The 23,445-nt window shown below is 40.1% G+C and overlaps 1 protein-coding gene across 1 annotated transcript in view; it reads right to left on the bottom strand.

The window, feature by feature from the left end:
- Window positions 1-833: 833 nt before the first annotated feature.
- Window positions 834-23,445, bottom strand: part of LOC138069278 (zinc finger protein 184-like) — a 1,142,341-nt gene continuing 1,119,729 nt past the window's right edge. Inside the window, exons 6-7 of the mRNA XM_068960531.1 lie at window positions 3,574-5,084; window positions 834-869 (exon numbers count right to left, since the gene is read on the bottom strand). Of these exons, the coding sequence (XP_068816632.1) occupies window positions 834-869; window positions 3,574-5,084 (1,547 nt within the window). The remainder of the gene's footprint in view (window positions 870-3,573; window positions 5,085-23,445) is intronic.

Below are 23,445 nucleotides of genomic sequence, written 5' to 3'. Positions count from 1 at the left end.
AAAATAATTCATCCTAAGGGAAATGAAGGTGGATATGTTCCAGGTATAAAAGGCAGAATGCCAATAGCTCAGGTCAAGGATGATTTTGAGTACCACATGCTGTCTCATGTTGTACAATCATCTTTCTTAGCTGCTTGAACTGCAGAGAGATCAAGTAAAATTTTTCAAAGTGCTCTTTCCTCAGCAATCTCTATTAGCCCTGAAAGGCAAACAGGGAGGCATTTCGACTTTTTAACATAGCTCTTTAAGCCCCCCTGAACTCATATCACAGTATTCACAGGCCCTGTGTCCCTCTATTTTCTCAGTTCCTTCCTAGTTTCATTTCCTTATCTCTCCAGTCTGGATGCTATAATTTACCTAGGGACTTAGGCCATGATTATGATCATGTTGAAGCATTGACCTCTCCCCCCCCACCCCCATCCTTTTAATGTACTTTCCCTTCTTAACCTTCAACCAGTTAATCAATTATAAATACTTCAGTTCAGTTCAGTTGCTCAGTCGTGTCTGACTCTTTGTGACCCCATGAATCGTAGCACACCAGGCCTCCCTGTTCATCACCAACTCCCAGAGTTCATTCAGACTCACGTCCATCGAGTCAGTGATGCCATCCAGCCATCTCATCCTCTGTTGGCCCCTTCTTAGTGTCCAGTATTTGAGGTAGTAAGCCTAGGGGGTCATGCCTCCTTCCACTGTCTTTCTTCTTCCTCTTTACTGTAAAATTAGGAGTCCTGGGTTCTCTGGTTACTATTTATTCTTGATTCAAAATGTTCCCAAATTATCAAATCCACTAGAAGATTTAGCTTTGTTCTCTCCTGTTTTAACAGTCATACCATTTATACTGTTTCAAGGTCAACCTTTCCATTTGTATACTGAAGCTCACTGCATCTAGTCTCTGAAGGCTCAACCTAGGTCGCTGAGACATCCAAAGATACATATGGAAGTTAGTATTAGATTTTTGGGGTAAATAATAGGGAATCCTTTGCTTCATAAAAAACTATCTGGCTTTTTTAGTTATTTCAGAGATCCTTTTATTTTTGAACAGCTTCAGTGGCTGTGAAGCCTCTAAGATAAGCTGAATCCCTCTGCTCCTTTTTTGGACTAATTATAACTTCAAGGAAGAAATTATGATTTCTAACTTCAAAATCTCCCCTTTAGATTTTAATTTTGCTCTACTCTTTTGCATATGATGTTAAGGAAGTAATGTTAGTGTTATAGTTGGTGTTTATGGCATATAAATGACAAAATTAAGAAAAAAGTTTGAAACTTAAAATTACTCACTCTGCTCTTAAAATTAGGAGTAAGGAGGGAAGGTTAAGCAGATGGCTAAGGGACAGAGCAGGTGACAAAAGACCAAACCTTAGTTTACCACAGTGTATAAGTAGATTAGTATCTCTGAGAAACAGCAGCAATTGCCAATTCACCCACTTTGGGAAAACTGGGCTAGCTAGCAGAGAGTTGTGAGATCATGTTAAGTTCTGGAACCACACTGTCCATCCCTTCTCCAGGCCTGTATTATCTGGGAGTGGTTAGCACACATCCAGTCTGAGAATATAAAGGCGTGAAAGGTCAGATTTGTTTTTAATAAAAGAATTAAGTTAAGCAGTGATCACATATTTCCAGTGCTCTGGGTTTGACCTGACCGTTATCTATGAAGAGATCAAATTAACGGAACAAAGTAAGATCTTCCAAGGTTAGTGAGAAATTCTCAAATAAATTGTTCCCTCATATGGGAATCAGTGTGGCAAAAGAACAAGAGTCTTCTTGTTCATTCCAGACAAACTCTGGTATATTCTATTTTGGGATCTCCTTTGAAACAGGAGGACCCTTCACCTGGATATAGAAACTTCATTTCCTCATGCTGTGGGAGTGGCTCAGGTTCCAACCAAAGTGTATCCTATAAACTGAGATCCATTCCTCTCTGCCAGTGTCTACCTCTGCTGCAGGATAAGCAAAATGCCTATATAAGGGAAGCCTTGAGAAATTAAGAAATACCAAGATGACATTTCTTCAAGGATGTTACAAAACAACAACAGAAAAAAGTCACGAGATTTAAATGGCTACTTTATTTCCTGATTTCTGTTCTTCACTGCCTGGCATCTTCATTTAAGGAGGTGACAAAAATCTGATGCAGGTCACTGGCATTATATAAGCAAAAATAACTGGAGTTTTTCCACTTGAAGTGAGCTATAGCACTCACTCCCCCAAACCTCCTTTGTGGGAAGAGTCTGGAACTCCTTTATATAAATAACAATCAATTTCAGTGCTACCTTTTGTTCTCAGAGCTCCCCATTCTCAAGGCCAGGCTAGGAAATTGACAATTGCTCCTAAAAGAGCTGACCACATAATCAGACTGTATCTGGAGAAAATATGAGGGCCAATCTCTTTATGCCTAAACTCACATTTATTTCTAGCTCAAATGTTATTTTGACCAGGGTTGTCACAAATGGCCATGCAGCCTATGGGCCACCCATCTTCAGGGGTGTCATTCACTGTCATCTGCTTATATCAGGTGGCCAAGGAAAAGCAAATAAAATGACTATTATTTCATACAGCCATTTAATTTCTGCACTTTGGTAAGGAAACAAATTGACCTTACCTCTCAAAGTTTGAGAAATCAATTTACAAAACAAACAACAGTCATAATTACATTATGTGTATGCAATAGCTACCTGTGAGCTTCTAGGAGTAGCTACAAGGAGGTACTAAGGGAGTGAGTACTGAAATCTAATCCAGTTTTTTCTTTTTTTCCAGGGTACATATTAGGAGTTTAAAAAAGATACTGAAGCCTGGACCCTACTCCCTGAGCCAATCAGTCACTGGGCGTGGGAGTCTTGGCAACAGAATTTTATAAAGTTACTGAAGTGATTTCACCATGTAACTAGGGTTAAATAGCACAGGTGTAAGCTGTAGTAGAGGGTCTATATAGTTGTGATAAACTTCTAGAATGTTAAAACATACTAGAAGAGAAAATAAAAGGAAGGTTTAACACCTGTACTGACTTAAGTGAGCCATTATATGCTCCTGAATTGTTAATTTGAGGGTATTTTACAATTCTTTTTATTAGGAACCAGTTACTTAAAGAACTTGAATGTGTTAGAACAGGAGCATAACAGACCTCCAGTCTACTTGCTGAAACATAAATGCTTTCTATTAGCAAAACATGCATAAATACATATACTCTAGATGTAACACAGCAAAATGCTGATGTATAATAATCCTATTCAAGAATATATTGTGAACATACAAAACTGAATAAATGACCTTTGAAATGACCTACTCCAAATCCCTCGGTTCAGAGAGGAAACTGAAGCTTAAAATGGCTGAATTTGCCAATGTCACAAATTGCTTAACAACATAATCGGATTATTTCAGCCCAATGCACTTTCCATTCCACAGCACAACAGTGAAAAGTAAAAGTATTTTCGGCAGTTTCTCAATCCAGCCTGATTCTTCTGTGTTGAACAAAAGGACAAACCAGAGTAAATGTATCCCCGAATAAATGCATCCCCTATGTTTAAGATGATCCTAGAAGAGTCATATGCCAGGGTGCAGTCTCTGATGTTTGTTGAGAGCAGAACGGTATCTGAAGGCTTTTCCACAATCATTACATCCAAAAGGCTTCTCTGCTGAATGAATCCTCTGATGCTGAATGAGGTAAGTGCTCTGGCTGAAAGTCTTCCTGCATTCATTACAGTTGTAAGGTTTCTCTCCAGTATGAGTATTCTGATGTTCAGTCAGATGAGTGCTCCGGCTAAAGGTTTTGTCACATTCATTGCACTTATAGGGCTTCTCTCCAGTGTGAATTCGTTGATGCTGAGCCAGATGGGAGCTCTGGCTAAAGGCCTTTTCACACTTATTACAATGGTAGGGTTTTTCTTCTGTGTGTGTTTTTTGATGTTGAGCAAGAGATGAACAATGTCGAAAGGCTTTGCCACACTCAGCACACTCATAAGGCTTTGCTCCCGTGTGAATTCTCTTATGCTGTGTAAGGTGTATGTTCTGGTTGAAGGCTCGCCCACATTCATTACACTTGTAAGGTCTTTCTCCAGTATGTATTTTCCTATGCTGAATAAGGGACGAGCCGTAACTGAAGGTTTTCCCACATTCATGACACTGATAGGGTTTCTCACCAGTATGAATCCTTTCATGTTTAGCAAGAGATGAACTTCGAATAAAGGCCTTCCCACATTCCTTACATTCATAAGCTTTCTCTTGGGTATGAGTTTTCTGATGTTGATTAAGGTTTGAGAGATAACTGAAAGCCTTTCCACATTCACTGCATTCAAAAGGCTTTTCTCTGGTGTGAATTCTTCGATGTTGAGTAAGGGATGAGCAGTAACTGAAGGCCTTTCCACATTCATTGCATTTGTAAGGTTTTTCTCCAGTATGAATTTTGAGATGTTGAGCAAGGGATGACCAGTAACTAAAGGATTTCCCACACTCAGCACAATCATAAGGTTTCTCCCCAGTATGTGTTTTCTGATGCTGAGTGAGGTTTGAGTGCTGACTGAAGGCTTTACCACATTCATTGCACTCATATGGTTTTTCCCCAGTATGAATCATATGATGACGAATAAACGTTGAGGGTCCATTGAAAGCCTTCCCACATTCATTACATTTATAGGTTTTCTCTCCAGTATGGATTTTTTGATGTTGAGTAAGGTGTGTGCTCCTGGTAAATGTTTTATCACATTCGTCGCACTTAAAAGGTTTTTCTCCTGTATGGATTTTCTGATGTTCCATGAAGTGGCCTCTCTGGCTAAAGGCTTTTCCACACTCATTACAAGTATATGGTTTCTCACCAGTGTGTATTCTCTGATGCTGAACAAGGTGGGTTCTCTGACTGAAAGCTTTCCCACATTCATCACACTTATAGGGTTTTTCTCCAGTGTGAATTCTTTGATGTTGAGTAAGAGATGGACCCTCAATGAAGCCTTTCCCACACTGATCACATTTATATGGTTTATCTCCAGTATGAATTCTTTGATGGTTTATAAGGTTTTCGCTCCGGCTGAAGGCTTTTTCACATTCATTACATTTGTAGGGTTTTTCTCCAGTATGCGTTCTCTGATGGCGAATAAGAGCTGAACAATAAGTAAAAGCTTTCCCACATTCATTGCACTTACAAGACTTCTCTTTTTTAACTGGGTTTAAATTCTGTTTGACACTTGTTTTAGTAGAGGTCTGTTTTGGAGATATTTCTTTGTGTTTTAAAAGGTCTAAACTCACATTGATGCTTTTTGCAAAGTCATTATTTACATGTGCTCGCTCCAAAGTTGGTATGGTCTTTTCAGTTATTTTTATTTCCCTTGGCAGTGTCTGTTCGTTTGCCTGCTGCCTCTCTGGACTGCCTTTGGATTCACAAGTTTCTAAGAAGTTGGTGCTCCAAGGATCATCCCTTTTGTGCTTTTCTGCTACTGCCCCTGGAGATGGCTCTTCTCCAGAAATGTCCAGCTCTGAGGCTGTTATGCTATTTTCTGGTCTTGTCACCCAGTCTGAAAGAAAAAGAAAATGTCAGCATTCTCTGAATTGAGGGGAAAAAAAAATAAATACAACAGCAAAAGTGTTACTGTGGGGATGACCTAATGAAACTAAAAATAAAGCCCTCAGGGAATTCTGAGAACTTTCAAATACAGCCCTGTTATTTGGGGAGACATTTGGAAAGAGGTAAGGAGAATGATAAATAAAATATGAGAGCAGCAAGAGACTGCCTAATTTAATTTCACAGATAATCTCTACCAGGAAGGGAACTTCACTTAAGGTGACAGTAAATTTAGAAAGTGACCACAGACATAGCTAAGGAGACAAGATGGACTGCATATAAAAACAGCAGTCTGAACAGGGATTCCTTGCCAGTGAACAACAAAACAAAAATCTAAAACCGTGATTTCAAGATAAGACAAACAGAAGATATGACTTCGGCTCCATGGTTTATAGCCTAGAAAACTGAAGGAGTAGCTGTATCACTGCTAGAAATGAGAAAGTTGTAAATAGTAAAGAAAATGATTTAGGTGGAGGAAGATGACAAGGTCAACCCTAGGCATTTTGAGAATTAGAAAGAGAAAAGGAGGACTAGACTACAATGGTGTTTGAGGGGATGGAAGATGCCAAAAGTAGCGGAATAACTACAATGTTCAAATATAGGATAGAAACTATCAGCTCAAAAGAGGAAGGAAAAGAATAGCTAAAGATGTAAGAATGTATGTGAGAAAAGATCAGCGATAAGGAAAGATTCTTGAGTGTGTTTAGTGTAATGGATGAATAAAATATACTAAAGAAAGAAAGCAGTTTTTGGCAAACAAGCAAAAGAATATAAGAAACCAGAAAAGTACATAACCAGGAAGTAGAGTTACACTATTCTGCTTTCTACTGTGGGACAGTTTGTCTTGTGCCAAGACAAGAAAGATGACAGGGTAGTCAATGTTGGCAGATTTAATAAAGAAAAAAAGGCTGTATTTAAAACAGCATTTCTTTGGTTCCACTGGTAACAGCAAGGTACAGCAGACCCCCAGCAAACCCTGAATCACCTGTGCTGCCAGCCCCGTTGTGATCATCACCATTATCACTGCAAGCATGAGGAGCAGGGCAGGGCAGAGCTGCCTACCATCCCCTCCATACCTGGAATCATGAGTAATGGTGTAGCACTTATCAGCATGCAGAAGGGCAGGCAGCCTCCTAACAGCAATATTTCTCTAGCAGGGACAGGAAGATTAATGCAAAACAAGTTTGGGGGGGAATAAATAATCAATATAAGAAATGGATATGTTTTCCACAACAAAACTGACACTAAGGATATACTTGTATAGTGAGTGAAAGGCACTCAGTCATGTCTGACTCTTTGCAACCCCATGGACTAAAGAGTCCATGGAATTCCCCTGGCCAGAATACTGAAGTGGGTAGCCTTTCCCTTCTCTGGGGGATCCTCCCAACCCAGGGATCAAACCCAGTTCTCCCACATTCCAGGCGGATTCTTTACGAGCTGAGCCACAAGGGAACTACTACTTGTACAGCAGAGAACCATAAAAAATATCTCTTGGAAGTACTTCACAGGGAAGGATATGGAGACCATGGAGTCATATGCTGTTAAAGGCAAAAAGAGTGTAGAAGTGGCTGATCTTGAGCCAGGTTGGAGTTCCAGATGAAAGCAATAAACATGCAACAGACTGACCAATATTATCCACATTGTCATACTGTCCATGCACTAACCAAGAGAGTAACCAGAGTATCAGGAGTGGGTTTATGAATGAAACCAGAAAAGAAAATATTGGAGAAAATTCCAGGAGGCCAGACTGAACAGTACCACTCCTACTGTAGGAAGCAAGTTTCACTTTACTATACAGTATGCAAAGTCAATGGGCAATGCCCACAGTATATTCCGACACCCTGTGTGTGGAGAGATACTAGAGGGTGCTGACATTCAGGCTGCAAAAGAACAAGGTAGACCAGTAAGACAGAATATGTATATAGATAGATAGATAGATAGACAGATAGGTAAATAAATAAATATATATATATATCACAATCCGGCAGGAGCCAAGTCACCAAGACAGCCTAGAGAAAATGGTAATAAAGAGGACAGGAAAATGATGCAGACAAGGGCTTGGGCCAGTGGCCACCTCATTGTAACTTTCCAAAAGTTAACAAACTGTAAACACAAGTTAATAAAGCTCTTATTTTTTAAAAATTAGTTTTTCAAATTGTGTTCCGTGAAACCATCTTTTAAAAGAAAGATTTTAAAGGTGCAGTATAAAAAAAAAAAAAAAAACCAGAATCATGGTTAGGAGGATGGGGGAGAGAAATGTTACATTCTATGCAACTCTTAGAAATTCATAATTCTCGACTATGTAAAAAAAAAAATCTCTGAGTGGTTCTCTAATAAGAAACCTACTAAAGGACTTCCCTGGTGGCACAATGGATAAGAATCCACCTGCTAATACAGGGGACATGGGTTGGCTCCCTGGTCTGGGAAGATCCCACATGCCATGAACCAAGTAAGCCCATGTGACACAACTACTGAGCCCATGCTCCAGAGTCCACAAGCCAACACCACAATGGGAAACCTGTGGTCTGCAACAAAGACCCTACACAGCCAAAAATAAAGAGAATGAAACCTGCTAAAATGTAGCTAATTCAGTACTTTCCAACTTTGAATACTGCATGCTTTTTTCTCCCCATCCCTACCTCATTACTTTTGAAGCTATATTCCTTACCTAAAATGCCTTAGTTTCTATATTTTTTCAGGGTCAGATCTTTGAAGAGGTCTCTCTGTGCAATTTAAGGATCAAGGTTTAGAAGACAGTTATTCTTAATGTCAAGGACAGGACAATACTATGTAGGATAAGCTAAACAATGAGATTAAGGCAGGACTAGGTATGAAAAAAAATGATGTCTACAGGTATGGAACTCACTTTTGCAGAATTTGGTTGGGAAAGCAAAAAGGCAGTCCGGATGGTGGCCAGATAGATTAGCAGTGTTGAGTAAAAGTATCTGGAATTTAGGTACCTATTTCTGTTTGAAGGTTCTGGGGATGGAGCCTAGAGATCCAAAAAGAAAACTGTAAGGACTAAAAAGTACTAATAATTATAAGAATTGGGTCCAAAGGAGGTTGGGAAAGGATAGAATCCAGATTCCATGTCAAGAAGTTGCTTTTAGAAAAGAGCAGGAAGGACAAGTCCTTTGAAAGGAGCATAAAAATGTCTATGTATTCACATGTTGAGACATTTAGTGTTTTGACAACACATAAGAGAGTACAAATGCCTTCCCATTCTCCACAACAGACACTTTAAGGAGAAGCAAGTACATCTACATTTCAGATGCAAAATCCTCTCATCAGGCTGGTGGTCAGAGTTAATAACATTCATCTGCCGGGTAGCCACTACTTACCTCCAAGGGTCCCTACTGGGATGCTGGGCTCCACAATCCACAGCTCTGTCCCTTGCTCTAACTGGGAAATCACATCAGGTTTGGAAACTTGGAGTCCTGTCATTGGAATTAAAAAAAAAAAGTTACCTTTCTGCAGTGAGAGAAAAGTGCCTTCTCAGAGTTCATTCTCATCGCTTCGTCTTTAAAGGTAAGGAGAGGTGGACAAATCAGATGGAAGTAAAACATATACAAAGCTTCGATGTTACACGTTCCAAAATGTGGTATAACTTGGGAACTGATCTCGGTTTAGAAAAATTATTAGTTTGTCCTTCTACTTACTAGAGAGTGAAAGTGAAAGCCACTCAGTCATGTCCGACTCTTTGTGACCCCATGGACTATACAATCAATGGAATTCTCCAGGCCAGAATACTGGAGTGGGTAGCCTTTCCCTTCTCCAGGGGATTTTCCCAACCCAGGGATCAAACCCAGGTGTCTCGCATTGTAGGCAGATTCTTTACTCACTGAGCTATGAAGGAAGCCTACTAGAGAGTAGAAACCTCTTCAAAACCTTTTGAATTTTAGAAGTCTTTGGTTCCTTAACTGAAAGGAAAAAACTCACCTAAGTGCGTGAGTTCACTCCTCCTCCACACCTCCAGATATTAACTCAGAAAAGTCTTCCCCTTACCTATAGAGACCAGATGTGTATAATTCTCCAATGTCACATCCCTGAATAAACCTCTCTGTACGGGATCCAGCTGTTTCCATTCTTCCTGGGTAAAGTCCACTATCACATCCTTGAAGGTCACTGATTCCTGGAAGACCAGACATATTTCTGCTTAGCCATAAAGCATTTACCTTGGAAAGGGGCAAATTTAGCTGTACTGATAGAAGTAAGGGAAGTTCTGGGCTATCTGAAAAATGATTTTGATAATTCCTCCTTTGCAAAATGAATATAAAAACAGAACCTGACTCATGGGATTACTGTAAGAATTAAATAAGAAATGTTTGCTATCAAATGCTTAATTTAGGGTCTACCAAGTGCTCAGTCAATGTTGACTGCTGTTGTATTGATCTTCATAATTATCATCATCATCATCTCTGTGTTTCAAGATATCTCAAGTATCAAGAGTAAACCTTGATAACATCAATAATATGTTTTACTACTATAAGTGCAAGAACAGCCAAAAATGTGTTTGAAAGAATCTGGGGAGGAGACTTACCCTACCACATTTCAAAATATACTAAATAACATAGTAAAGTATACTAAAAGGTAAAACATACTGGTCTAGTATGGAATAAAACTCAATGGAAAACAGACAACCCAAAAATACAGCTTTGTTTATAAGAACTAAATGGGATTAATCAACTTTCAAATTAGCTTTGAGAAGGTGGATTAGTCACTAAATGGTGTCATAACAAATAACTGTCTATTTGAGAAAAAAATAAAGTGAGTTCCCTACTTCATGGCATCACAAAAATATCTGCTGGATTGGACATTAAATTTTAAAGAAAAAGCAACAATAAGATAATAGAATAAAAGACATAAAAATACTTTCATAAGCTTGATATATGGAAGGCAAAAATTATGAGAGAGATTGACAGATAAAACTACATAAAATGTAAAGCTTCTGTAAAAAACCATAAACAAAATGCAACATTCCGAGCTCCTGCAAATAGCAAAATGGATGAAAGATGAACAACCTACGACAATAACAACAACAACAAAAAAGCCAAAAACCCACACAGGCAATTCATCTATGGCATTAAAACCATGAAAATATGCTCCATTCCAAGAAAAACATAATAAAACAACGATATCAGATTAGGGAACACAGCTGAAAGTGCTCATGTGTATTATGGTGGGAACAGAACCCTAATGCAATCTACACAGGGGCAGTCTGCCAGATCTATCAAGACTTTAAATGCATATATCATTCAAGCCAAGTTTGTAGCTTGTAGGAATTTATTCTCTAGAAACACCCTGGGATGCAAAAACATATGTAAAAATATCCTTGCAACATTGTTTGTGAGGAAAAAAGTAAACTTAGATGTCTGTTAATAGGACAGAGGTTAAAGAATACATGGTACATCCATACCAAAGCAGTTCATGTAGACATTTTAAAAATAGAGTGTATCAAAAAATAAAGTGTCTCAATATGCACTGATTAGGAAATGTATGTCACACTAAAAATGGCATACATGGTATTATGCCATTTTTATTTTAATGAATGGGAAAGTTTGTATGTTAATGCACAGAGAAAAAGCTAAAAGAATACACTACCCAATATTATCAGTGCAATTCTAGTGGGACTCAGAGGCAATGCAGGGGAACTTCCTGAGCAAAAGAGATAATTCTGTTTTAAAACAGATAAATTATTGGGACTTATAACCATGACAGAGCAACTGGACTAGCTTTCCCAGTATAAACAACTGTAAAACTCCACAATGTAACTGAAACAAGGGTTTTAATACTTTGAACAGCAGACAGAACAGAACTGTGATCCCTGAGAAAAGGGAGAAAATCACACGAGCTCCTTAGATCCTTCAGATTCCTGCCTGGAGGCATCTCCAGACTGCAGGGCAGGGAGCAGAACCTGAGCAAGGCACAGTGGTCTTCCTGAACTAAAGAGACACAGATGGCAGCTCAGGATTACAAAGGCAGGGGATTTGCAGGATAGACACTAGAGACAAGGGAGATGCAGAGGAGGAGGTCCAAAAACCCGGTGTGAATACAATCTTCACAGGCAATAACAAGTTAACAACGTGACCCAACTGAACCCAGAGTTCAGATGATATGAGCAATCAGCTCCCACAGTCCCAGTGCACCTGAGGAGCAGGGCTAGTTTAGCCTGTGAGGCAAGAGTTAAAGCAGCAAGTCCGGTTTGCTCTATCTTTGCTAATTTCCAGGGACACTTGGATCCATGTTTCTGAACCTTAAACAAGCTCTGAAAATGCATGTTTATAAAGTCCAACGACTGACGAAGTTATCGTGTGCCTGGAATACTGGGGCAGGATGTACCAGACTGTCAGCATTGTTTAAAGTATATGTGAAGATTTATGATGCACATGTGGTGCCCAGTTTGAGGCCTGCAACACAACTAGTTAACAGCCACAAGAGAGCACACACTGATGTGATCAGCTCCCTTTTAAGAACTCTGGACTGAGAGACTCAAGCAGACTTCCTCGATAAGAGACATTTCTCATGTCTCTGTGAACAACAGCAAGAGAGAAAGTACAGCCAGATTTCTTTGGAGCCTTATAAGTATCTTTTTCCTTCTAGTCCTACTGTGTACCCTTTGTGGTCATGATCTCTATTCCTGAGTTATGCTGCTGGGGTGGATGAACCATCCTAGCAAATCACTGAAGTAAATGGTGGTCATAGGGACCCTGAAAACCCAGCCCAGTAGTAAGACTACACTAGATCAGCTTTAGCAAAGCTTACAGTACAAAGCCAAACCTCAAAAAGACCAAGCTGTGGCCCTGATGGGATTAACAGGATTGGATTTACCCTCCTGCATTAAATAACCAAAAAATTCCAGACAAAAATGTATGAAACAAGTTTCCAAGGCACTGAATCTCAGATAACAAAGAACAGTGATCTCCATGAATCAGGAAACAAATGAAGTGAGCCCTACAACTGCTCCAGCTTACTGCTTTGAGAGTTTCCAGGCAGGGGTGCAGGGAAGGGGAATTCAAGAGCCACCCTGCAGATTCTCTGAACTGAAAAGATAATGCTGAGTTTGAGGAAGTCAAAGTGACTAGAGTTCACAGGACAGAGTACTATATGGAAGGGAGTTACACAAGAAAGAAGCAATGAGAACTGCACAAACTCTCCTAAACCCTCTAGACTACATACACTCCATTTTCCATGGTACTCATTTCATCTTTTTAATATTTATATTTTTATAGCAGTCATTTGGTCTATTCAGGTAAAATATCAAGTTTTGCTCTCTCATCACTGGCACATGGCACGATATAAGCAAGAAATAAGTGATGAATATAATAGTCAAGCTGGAGAGGCAGAGTTAGAAAGAAAGTGATTGGCAAATGGGAGCCCAGAATGAACTGCCAACATTGTTTCTTAGATAAACACACATCACACCAAAAGAATACACAATTCCTTTCTAAGGACTGAAATGTAAAGGAAATCTCAACTTACCTGAAAACTAGCTGATGGGAGTAAAGTATGTCCCCCTTGGAAAAGAGCAGACTCTGAAGCAGACAGATCTAGCGGAGGGAAAAGAAACTACAATGAATCCTGTCCAAGTTAGCTGTAAAATCCACTTATTTTTTCTACATGAAAACAGCAGGAATTATACCATTTCCTTCTAAAAACAAAAAACAAAAAACACAAGGTAACTGCTGACTAGGACCCTGGTGCTTTCATCAGTAGACTTAGGAAGTAAAGAATTACTTTAAGATTCAATTTTGCCTCTACATACTCACAGTCACTTTCATCATACAACTTAATCCATATTCTTCATTAAGTGAGGCAAAATATTTCTGCTGCCTTCTGACAATGTACAGGTATAAAGGGAATTTCCCTTTAACATCCTTTTAACATGTATCCACTGTGGGAGTTTGGTGAAGAATGGATACATTCCCCTTATAGATGCACATATTCTCTGCTACATATAAAATTAACAATCAGATTACTTTCCAAAAGTCTTCCCCCTCACCCTTTGAAACTTTGCTATTAATACAAATTAAATATCACAATGACATATACTTAGCTACATTACCTACCCACCAGAGTGTCTAAAATTCAATAGATATGGTCAGTACTAACTACTGGCAAGAATACAGAGATTAGAACTACTGTACATTGCTGCGGGCATAAATATTTACCAATCATAAGAAAAACTGTTTGGCAGTATATATGAAAGATATACATATACCTTCCCTATGACTCCACAATTCCACTCCTATGCATATACCCAGAGAAATGAGGGGTTATATCCACCAAAAGACTTCTACAAAATTGTTCATAGAAGGTTTATTTATAATATGCCCAAATCAGAAAGAATCCAAATGGCTTTCAGCAGAATGGATAAACTGTGGTATATTCATACAATAGAATAGTATTCCAAAATATAAAAGGATGCTTTACCTAACAACATGGAAATATCTCATAAACAATATTGAGCAAAATAAGACAAACACAAAAGAATACATACTACATGAGTACATCTGCAGGCATACCCCACTTTATTGTGCTTCACTTTATTTGCACTTCTTAGACACTGGGTTTTTAAAATTTTTCTTTTTACAAATTGAAGGCGTGTGGCAATCCCATATTGAGCTAGTCTATAAGCACCATTTTTTTCCAACACATTTGCTCACTTCATGTCTGTGTGTCACATTTTGGTAATTTTCAACAATATTTCAAACTTTTTGTTATTACTGTATTATTTGTGGTGATCTGTGACCAGTAATTTTTCATGCTACTACTATAACTTCCTAAAGGTTCAGATGATGTTTAGCACTTTTTAGCAATTACCTATTTTTTTTAGATTAGGTATACACATTTTTTTACACATAGTGCTTTTTGTACACTTAGACAAAAATAGAGTATAAACATAACTTTTTTATATGCTCTAGAAAACCAAGAAACTCATGGGATTCAGTTTATTTCAATACATGATTTATTACAGTGGCTGGAACTAAACCCATAATATCTCTGAGGTGTGCCTGTATATTAAATTAAAAAACTTAGAACAGTGGTTACCTCTGGAGGACTACTGACTGACAGGCACACAAGAGAGACTGCTGGGGCAATAGAAATATTCCATATCTTAGTGTGGGTGGTAGTTACACTGTATATAATATATAAAAATTAATCAAGTGGTATGCTCAAGATTCATGCACTTAATGTAGTAACTTAAACATCAATAAACAAAATGAAAACAAACTTTGCTCTTGGGACGTCTATTCAGAGTAATGGCTGACATGAAAGTCCAATTCTCAAGAAGGAGAGGAAGCAATAAAAGCAACTGTTATTCCAGACTTCATTTTGACCAGTAACGGAAAAGAAATTTTGTAAAAGAAATCTTGAGGGAAAAACAATGAAGATTTTTTCATTGACGTTTTTAACAGTAAGAGGAAATGTACACAGACAGATATGTAATTCCCCCCCCCAAAAAAGTGAGATAACATCAAACTAAAAAGCAAAAGAGACAATTTGTAAAATAAAAGGGCAACCTATAGAAAGGTAGAAAATTTGCAAATCATGTATCTAATAAGTGGCCAGTATCCAGAATATATAAGGAACTCATACAAATCAACAGCCAAAAAAAAAAAAAAATCAAATGATCCAATTTAAAAATGGGCAGAGAACCTTAATAGTTATTTTTCCAAAGAAGATATACAAATGGCCAATGTATAGGAAAAGGTCCTTGATATCACTAATCATCAGGGAAATGCAAATCAAAACCACAATGAGATATCACCTCGGAGATGTTAGAATGAATATTATCACAAAGAAAAGAGATAAATGTTGGTGAGCATGTGGAGAAAAAGGAACCTTTGTCCACTGTTGGTGGGAATGTACATTGGCATGGCCGCTATGGAAATATAAATATATACCATATTTTCTTTATCCATTTATCCACTGATGGGCGCTAAGGTTGCTTTCATGTCTTGACTAGTATAAATACTGCTGCAGTGAATACAGGGTTGCAGATATCTCTTCGAGATAGTGATTTTATTTCCTCTGGATACATAGCCAGAAATGGGATTGCTGGATTATATGGTAGTTCTATTTTTAATTTCTTAAGGAATCTCTGCCTGCCCTGGGGAGGCTAGGCTTGTGTGGAAACTATAAATTGGACACCGCTTACCTCGGGAGCCTGCAAAGGGGCCATCCACCCTCCTGTCCAGAGGTCTTCGTGCCTCCAGTGAGGCTTCTTGGGTTCAAGAAGGGATTGGTTCAAATTCCAGCCCTACCACCAACAACAGCTACCCCACGTCTGAGGCCAGGGGCAGCAGCTGAGAGTGCCAGGCTGCAATGGCACAGGAGCGGCCTAGAGGAGCTACCCCACGTCTGAGGCCAGGGGTGGCGAGCGAGAGGAGCTACCCCACGTCCAAGGTCAGGGGCGGTGGCCAGGAGGAGCTACCCAACACCCGAGTCAGGGGAGGCGGCAGAGAAAAGCAACCCCGCATCCAAGGAGCGGTGGCTGTGGGGGCGCAGGAGGGCTGAGAGGAGCTACTCCATGTTCAAGGTCAGGAGGAGCAGCAGTGAGGAGATACCCCTCATCCAAGGTAAGGAGCAGTGGCTGCACTTTGCTGGAGCAGTCATGAAGAGATACCCCATGTCCAAGGTAAGAGAAACACAAGTAAGACGGTAGGTGTTGCGAGAGGGCATCAGAGGGCAGACACACTGAAATCATAATCACAGAAAACTAGTCAATCTAATCACACAGGCCAAAGCCTTGTCTAACTCAATGAAACTATGAGCCATACTGTGTGGGGCCACCCAAGACGGGCAGGTCATTGGTAGAGAGGTCTGACAGAATGTGGTCCACTGGAGAAGGAAATGGCACACTACTTCAGTATTCTTGCCTTGAGAACCCCATGAACAGTATGAAAAGGCAAAATGATAGGATACTGAAAGAGGAACTCCCCAGGTGGGTAGGTGCCCAATATGCTACTGGAGATCAGTGGAGAAATAACTCCAGAAAGAATGAAGGGATGGAGCCAAAGCAAAAACAATACCCAGCTGTGGATGCGACTGGTGATAGAAGCAAGGTCCAATGCTGTAAAGAGCAATATTGCACAGGAACCTGGAATGTTAGGTCCATGAATCAAGGCAAATTGGAAGTGGTCAAATAGGAGATGGCAAGATTCAATGTTGACATTCTAAGAATCAGTGAACTAAGATGGACTGAAATGGGTGAATTTAACTCAGATGACCATTATATCTACTACTGTGGGCAGGAATCCCTTAGAAGAAACAGAGTAGCCATCATGGTCAACAAAAGAGTCTGAAATGCAGTACTTGGATGCAGTCTCAAAAATGACAGAATGACCTCTGTTCATCTCCAAGGCAAACCATTCAATATCACAGTAATCCAAGTCTATGCCCCAACTAGTAACACTGAAGAAGCTGAAGTTGAATGGTTCTGTGAAGACCTACAAGACCTTTTAGAACTAACGCCCAAAAAGATGTCCTTTTCATTATAGGGGACTCAAATGCAAAAGTAGGAAGTCAAGAAACACCTGGGGTAACAAGCAAATTTGGCCTTGGAATATGGAATGAAGCAGGGTAAAGGCTAATAGAAGTTTGCCAAGAGAAAGCACTGGTCATAGCAAACACCCTCTTCCAACAACACAAGAGAAGACTCTACACATGGACATCACCAGATGGTCAACACCGAAATCAGATTGATTATATTCTTTGCAGCCAAATATGGAGAATCTCTATACAGTCAGCAAAAACAAGACTGGGAGCTGACTGTGCTTCAGATCATGAACTCCTTATTGCAAAATTCAGACTGAAATTGAAGAAAGTAGGGAAAACCACTAGACCATTCAGGTATGACTTAAACCAAATCCCTTATGATTATACATTGGAAGTGAGAAATAGATTTAAGGGACTAGATCTGATAGACAGAGTGCCTGATGAACTATGCACGGAGGTTCATGACATTGTACAGGAGACAGGAATCAAGATCATCCCCATGGAAAAGAAATGCAAAAAAGCAAAATGGTTGTCTGGGGAGGCCATACAAATAGCTGTGAAAAGAAGAGAAGTGAAAAGCAAAGGAGAAAAGGAAAGATATAAGCATCTGAATGCAGAGTTCCAAAGAATAGTCAGGAGAGATAAGAAAGCTTCCTCAGCGATCAATGCAAAGAAATAGAAGAAAGCAACAGAATGGGAAAGACTAGAGATCTCTTCAAGAAGATTAGAGATACCAAGGGAACATTTCATGCAAAGATAAGGACAGAAATGGTATGGACCTAATAGAAGCAGAAGATATTAAGGAGAAGTGGCAAGAATATACAGAAGAACTATACAAAAAAAATCTTCACAACCCAGATAATCACAATGGTGTGATCACTGACCTAGAGCCAGACATCCTGGAATGTGAAGTCAAGTGGGCCTTAGAAAGCATCACTATGAACAAAACTAGTGGAGGTGATGGAATTCTAGTTGAGTTATTGCAAATCCTGAAAGATGATGCTGTGAAAGTGCTCCACTCAATATGCCAGCAAATTTGGAAAACTCAGCAGTGGCCACAAGACTGGAAAAGGTCAATTTTCATTCCAATCCCAAAGAAAGGCAATGCCAAAGAATGCTCAAACTACTGCACAATTGCAGTCATCTCACACGCTAGTAAAGTAATGCTCAAAATTCTCCAGGCCAGGCTTCAGCAGTACGTGAACTGTGAACTTCCAGATGTTCAAGCTGGTTTTAGAAAAGGCAGAGGAACCAGAGATCAAATTGCCAACATCTGCTGGATCACTGAAAAAGCAAGAGAGTTCCAGAAAAAACATCCACTTCTGCTTTATTGACTATCCCAAAGCCCCTTTGACTGTGTGGATCACAATAAACTGTGGGAAATTCTTCAAGAGATGGGAACACCAGACCACCTGACCTGCCTCTTGAGAAATCTGTATGCAGGTCAGGAAGCAACAGTTAGAACTGGACATGGAACAACAGACTGGTTCCAAATAGGAAAAGAAGTACGTCAAGGCTGTGTACTGTCACCCTGCTTATTTAACTTCTATGCAGAGTACATCATGAAAAACGCTGGGCTGGAAGAAGCACAAGCTGGAATCAAGACTGCAGGAGAAATATCAATCACCTCAGATATGCAGATGACACCACCCTTATGGCAGAAAGTGAAGAGAAACTAAAAAGCCTCTTGATGAAAGTGAAAGAGGAGAGTGAAAAAGTTGGTTTAAAGCTCAACATTCAGAAAACAAAGATCATGGCATCTGGTCCCATCACTTCATGGGAAATAGATGGGGAAACAGTGGCTGACTTTATTTTTGGGGGTTCCAAAATCATTGCAGATAGTGACTGCAGCCATGAAATTCAAAGACACTTACTCCTTGGAAGAAAAGTTATGACCAACCTAGATAGCATATTCAAAAGGAGAGACATTACTTTGCCAACAAAGGTCTGTCTAGTCAAGCCTATGGTTGTTCCAGTGGTCATGTATGGATGTGAGATTTGGACTGTAAAGAAAGCTGAGCATCGAAGAATTGATGCATTTGAACTGTGGTGTTGGAGAAGACTCTTGAGAGTCCCTTGGACTGAAAGGAGATCCAACCAGTCCATTCCAAAGCACATCAGTCCTAGGTGTTCTTTGGAAGGAATGATGTTGAAGCTGAAACTCCAATACTTTGGCCACTTCATGGGAAGAGTTGACTCACTGGAAAAGACTCTGATGCTGGGAGGGATTGGGGGCAGGAGGAGAAGGGGATGACAGAGGATGAGATGGCTGGATGGCATCACCTACTCGATGGACATGAGTTTGAGTGAACTCCGGGAATTGGTGATGGACAAGGAGGCCTGGCATACTGCAATTCATGGGGTCGCAAAGAGTCGGACATGACTGAGTGACTGAACTGAACTGAACTGAATTCTGTATGTTTTTTTACAGTGGGTACACTAATATACATTCCCACTAACAGTGGGAATATACACATATATAATGCAATACTATTCAGCCATAAAATGGAAGGAAATTCTGTCATTTGGGACAACATGGATGGAAGGCACTATGCTAAGTGAAATAAGAAAGAGGAAGACAAATATTGCATGACTGTATAAGTGGAATCTAAAAAGGCAGAACACAGAAAGAAATAGTAGAATGATGGTTTCCAGGGGCTAAAGGGTGGGGCACCCTACTCCAGTACTCTTGCCTGGAAAATCCCATGGACGGAAGAGCCTGGTAGGCTGCAGTCCATGGGGTCGCTAAGAGTCTGACACAACTGAGCGACTTCACTTTCACTTTTCACTTGCATGCATTGGAGAAGGAAATGGCAACCCACTCCAGTGTTCTTGCCTTGAGAATCTCAGGGACGGGGGAGCCTGGTGGGCTGCCGTCTATGGCGTCACACAGGGTCGGACATTACTGAAGCGACTTAAAAGCAGTAGCAGCAGCAGCAGAGGGTGGGGGATATAGGGAGATTTTGAATAAAGGGTATAAATGTTCAGTTACAAATAAGCTGTGATGATCTAATGTACATCATGGTAATTATAGTTAACAATACTGTATTATATACTTACAAGTTGCTAACAGAATAAATCTTAAATATCCTCATCTCACACACACACATAGAGAAAGGCAAATATATGTGGTGATAGATGTGGTTAACTAACCTTATTGTGGTAATCATTTTGCAGTACATAGGTGGATCAAGTCATCCCATTGGATAACGTAAACTTACACAATGTCAGGATCAATTATATCTCAATAAAGCTGGAAAAAAATTTTTCTCAGCAATGCTTTGCAGCTTTCAGTGTACAGATCTTGCATGTTTTTGTTGGTTTCTATTCTTATTTCATATTTTGGAAGCTATGGAATTCATGTTTTTATTACAATTTCCAATTGTTCATTGGGAATAGAATGAAGGACAACTGATTTTTCCATTAAACTTTTTGTTTTGAGATAACTGTAGATACACACACAGTTGTAAGAAATAAAACAGAGATTCTTTGTACCTTTAGAAAAAAAGAGCTGAGGACAAATATAAGGTATAGCTCAAACCTAAGTAAATAATATAAATAATGTTAAGATTTTTAGTGATATTAAACAGATCCAAGAAAAAGGACTGTATGATAGTAGTTAGGTTAAACCAAATGACTGCATAGTCATACCTAAAGAGTGTCAAGACAATGACAACATAGAAAGAAGTCTAGAGTGACTTATCACAGGGCTCTGTCCTTACTCATAAAGGTGGAAAAAACAGTTAAAATACTGAAAAACCAACTTAATATTAATTACTGATTACTCTGACAAGCTAAAATACTTGGCCAAAAAAATTGAACAATCATAATAAATAAATATGAAGTCCTGACATTGAGAATAAAAAGCAATTCTATTATACAAGGAAGATGTAAATCTAGTTAACAGCAGTTTATGTAAAAAAAAAGATCTAGGACTAACAGCATAATAGCGCTGATTTTTAAAAAGCAAATACAATGATACTGAACAGCAGAAATAGCCAAAGCAAAAGAAATAGTACATCGCACTTTAACATGTTTTTCAAAGTACATCAAAATGACTATGTGTAGTCATAGACAATGCATTTTAAGAAGCATGCTGTCATGCAGTAGAGTTTTTAGAGAAGAGGTCTAGATAGAACTGAAGCAACCTAGCATGCACACTAGATATATCACATGGAGACCCATCAAAGGAACTGAGGCTATTTTACTTAGAAAAGAGAGAATTTGTGAGTAGGAGTTGGAAACAGCTGAATTCACATATCTGAAGGACAGCAGTGTTAAACAGAGAGCAGTCTCTTGCTTTGGAATACTAAGAGAACTAAGATCAACACAGAAGTTACAAGGAAAGGCACTTCTGCCTAATATAAGGAACTAAAAAAAGAAAAAGCCAACAAGGGAATAGTCTGCACTCAAAATGGAGTTTAATACCTCCAAAGACTTAACAGATGTTAAGGCATAGACTTAACAGATGGCCAACACCCAGGGGTATTACAGAACTGATTCTTGCACTTGAAGGGATGACTACCAAGATTTTTTCTCATTGTAAGATTATCACTCTAATTTTTAATAAATCCAAGTCATGTGAGGATCACACACATTCTGAATCATTATTCCTTTTCATTCCCCAATCCCAAAGCCAGGCAGGATTAACTTTTCCTCCAAGTCTCTCCCTATGATGTAATTGTTTCTTTTCTCCATCCTCATAAGGCTCCTTTCTTTCACCTCTTCCAGCTGTGTCAAGTATTTAATCCTCAGGTCAGGACGTTTCTTTTGCTATCATTATCCCACTCTCCCCCCGCCAAGTCATCTCTACTACCTTCCATCTCAGGCGCTCATCCCGTTCCTCTTGTAATCTGGACACCAGGGTTTCCCAAGCAGCGTATCTGGGTCCTCTTTCTGGAGCCCAGATGTCCAGCAGGAGTCTGAGCCCTTATACACGCTGAAGTTGGTTGCCCTAAAAGACACAAGATGGGGTCAGCGGCAACCGTTACAAAGTCACACCTTAAAAGAGTTTTGCACAGTGGTCAAGAGATCCTTGGAAAAGAGAAATGCCCAGAGAGAGCATTAAAGAGGCTGGTGGCACTCCCGCCGCCGAACAAAAACAGAATGGAGATCGAGTACGCAGGTTTGGCCGCAGATTTATAAAAAAAAAAAAACCCTGGCGCCTACCCTAGAATCCGGCTAAAGGCGCCCATTTACTCGAACGGTTACCTCAGTGCACACTTGCGGGCTCACACCCCCGCAGGCTCAAGACACACCTGTTGCGGAGCAGAAAAGCTGGAAGGTGGACAAACAGGGCGGGGCCCGGCTCTAGGCCTTCCTCCTAGGCCTGAACAAAAGAACAAAGCCCTCCCAGAGATCGGGGCGGAACAGCCCCCACACTGAAGGAGGCGAGGGGCGCCCTCTTCGAGGACTCTCCCCAGCTCCCTCCCGCAGAGGCCGCTCCTAGCCTAGAGTGAGAGAGGTGACGTCACGCGGCCGGAGGGCTGCCGGTTGCCATAGTGATACCTGGGCTTCCCTCTACAGCGATTCTCACACTCCGATCCCGGGTCCGGAAGCTCTGGGACAATCACCAAACCTAGGGAAGGGAGCCGAAGCAGCTGGACTTTTCCCTCGGCCAACCTCTTTTCATGCCTACAGCGGGCTTCAACGGCCACTTCCGGTCGTGAGAAGAGAACCCCACCCCCACTTACTAGCGGTAAACGGCGCTCCGAGGGCATGCAGGACTACGATTCCCAGAATGCTCCACGACGCTAAACTCCATTTCCCAGAGGCCTCAGCCAACGTGTGCGATCTCGTAGAGCGGGATCGAGCAATTCTACCCGCGAGTAGTTTGTTTCTGAATGTCTCAGGTGAAAGCCTTCGTTAGAGCTGTGGCTCTCAAGGTTTTGTGACCGGACTGATTGTAAGAATGCACTTTTATATACAACTATAACTCATAAACGTAAATAAGCATTTCATAATGCATTACTTGCCCGGCATTGTATTTAGTGTTCTGTTCTTTTGTTTAAAAAATTCTAGTCCTGACCCGTTATATTGTTTTCATGACTCTAAAATAGGTTGCGACCCACGTTTTAAACCGTGAGGTAATCTTACCGTGTTTTGCCCTACGGTAGTGCATTGTATTTGCCTACTTCAATCAGCATGTAGTTGCGAATGGAGCCCAACGCCAGTCGGTGTGTCCTTGGCAGAAAAGAATCTAACAGAAGTAGGTAGGTTTCTATGTTTTTAAACATGTGGCCCAAGCACTTTAATTCTGTGCGTCTCCGTATTTGTATAGTCGAGCTAAGGTCAAATCACCCAGTCTGTTAACTGATAAAACACTGAATTTTAAAATTCCAACATTGAGTATATGAAGAACAAAATTATAGTCAAAGGAAGGGGAACAATATCTAGAAGCAGAT

The sequence above is a fragment of the Capricornis sumatraensis genome, chromosome 22 (genome assembly GCF_032405125.1).
Source record: "Capricornis sumatraensis isolate serow.1 chromosome 22, serow.2, whole genome shotgun sequence".
Taxonomy (NCBI): Eukaryota; Metazoa; Chordata; class Mammalia; order Artiodactyla; family Bovidae; genus Capricornis; species Capricornis sumatraensis.
This window is presented reverse-complemented; position numbering and strand designations above follow the sequence as displayed.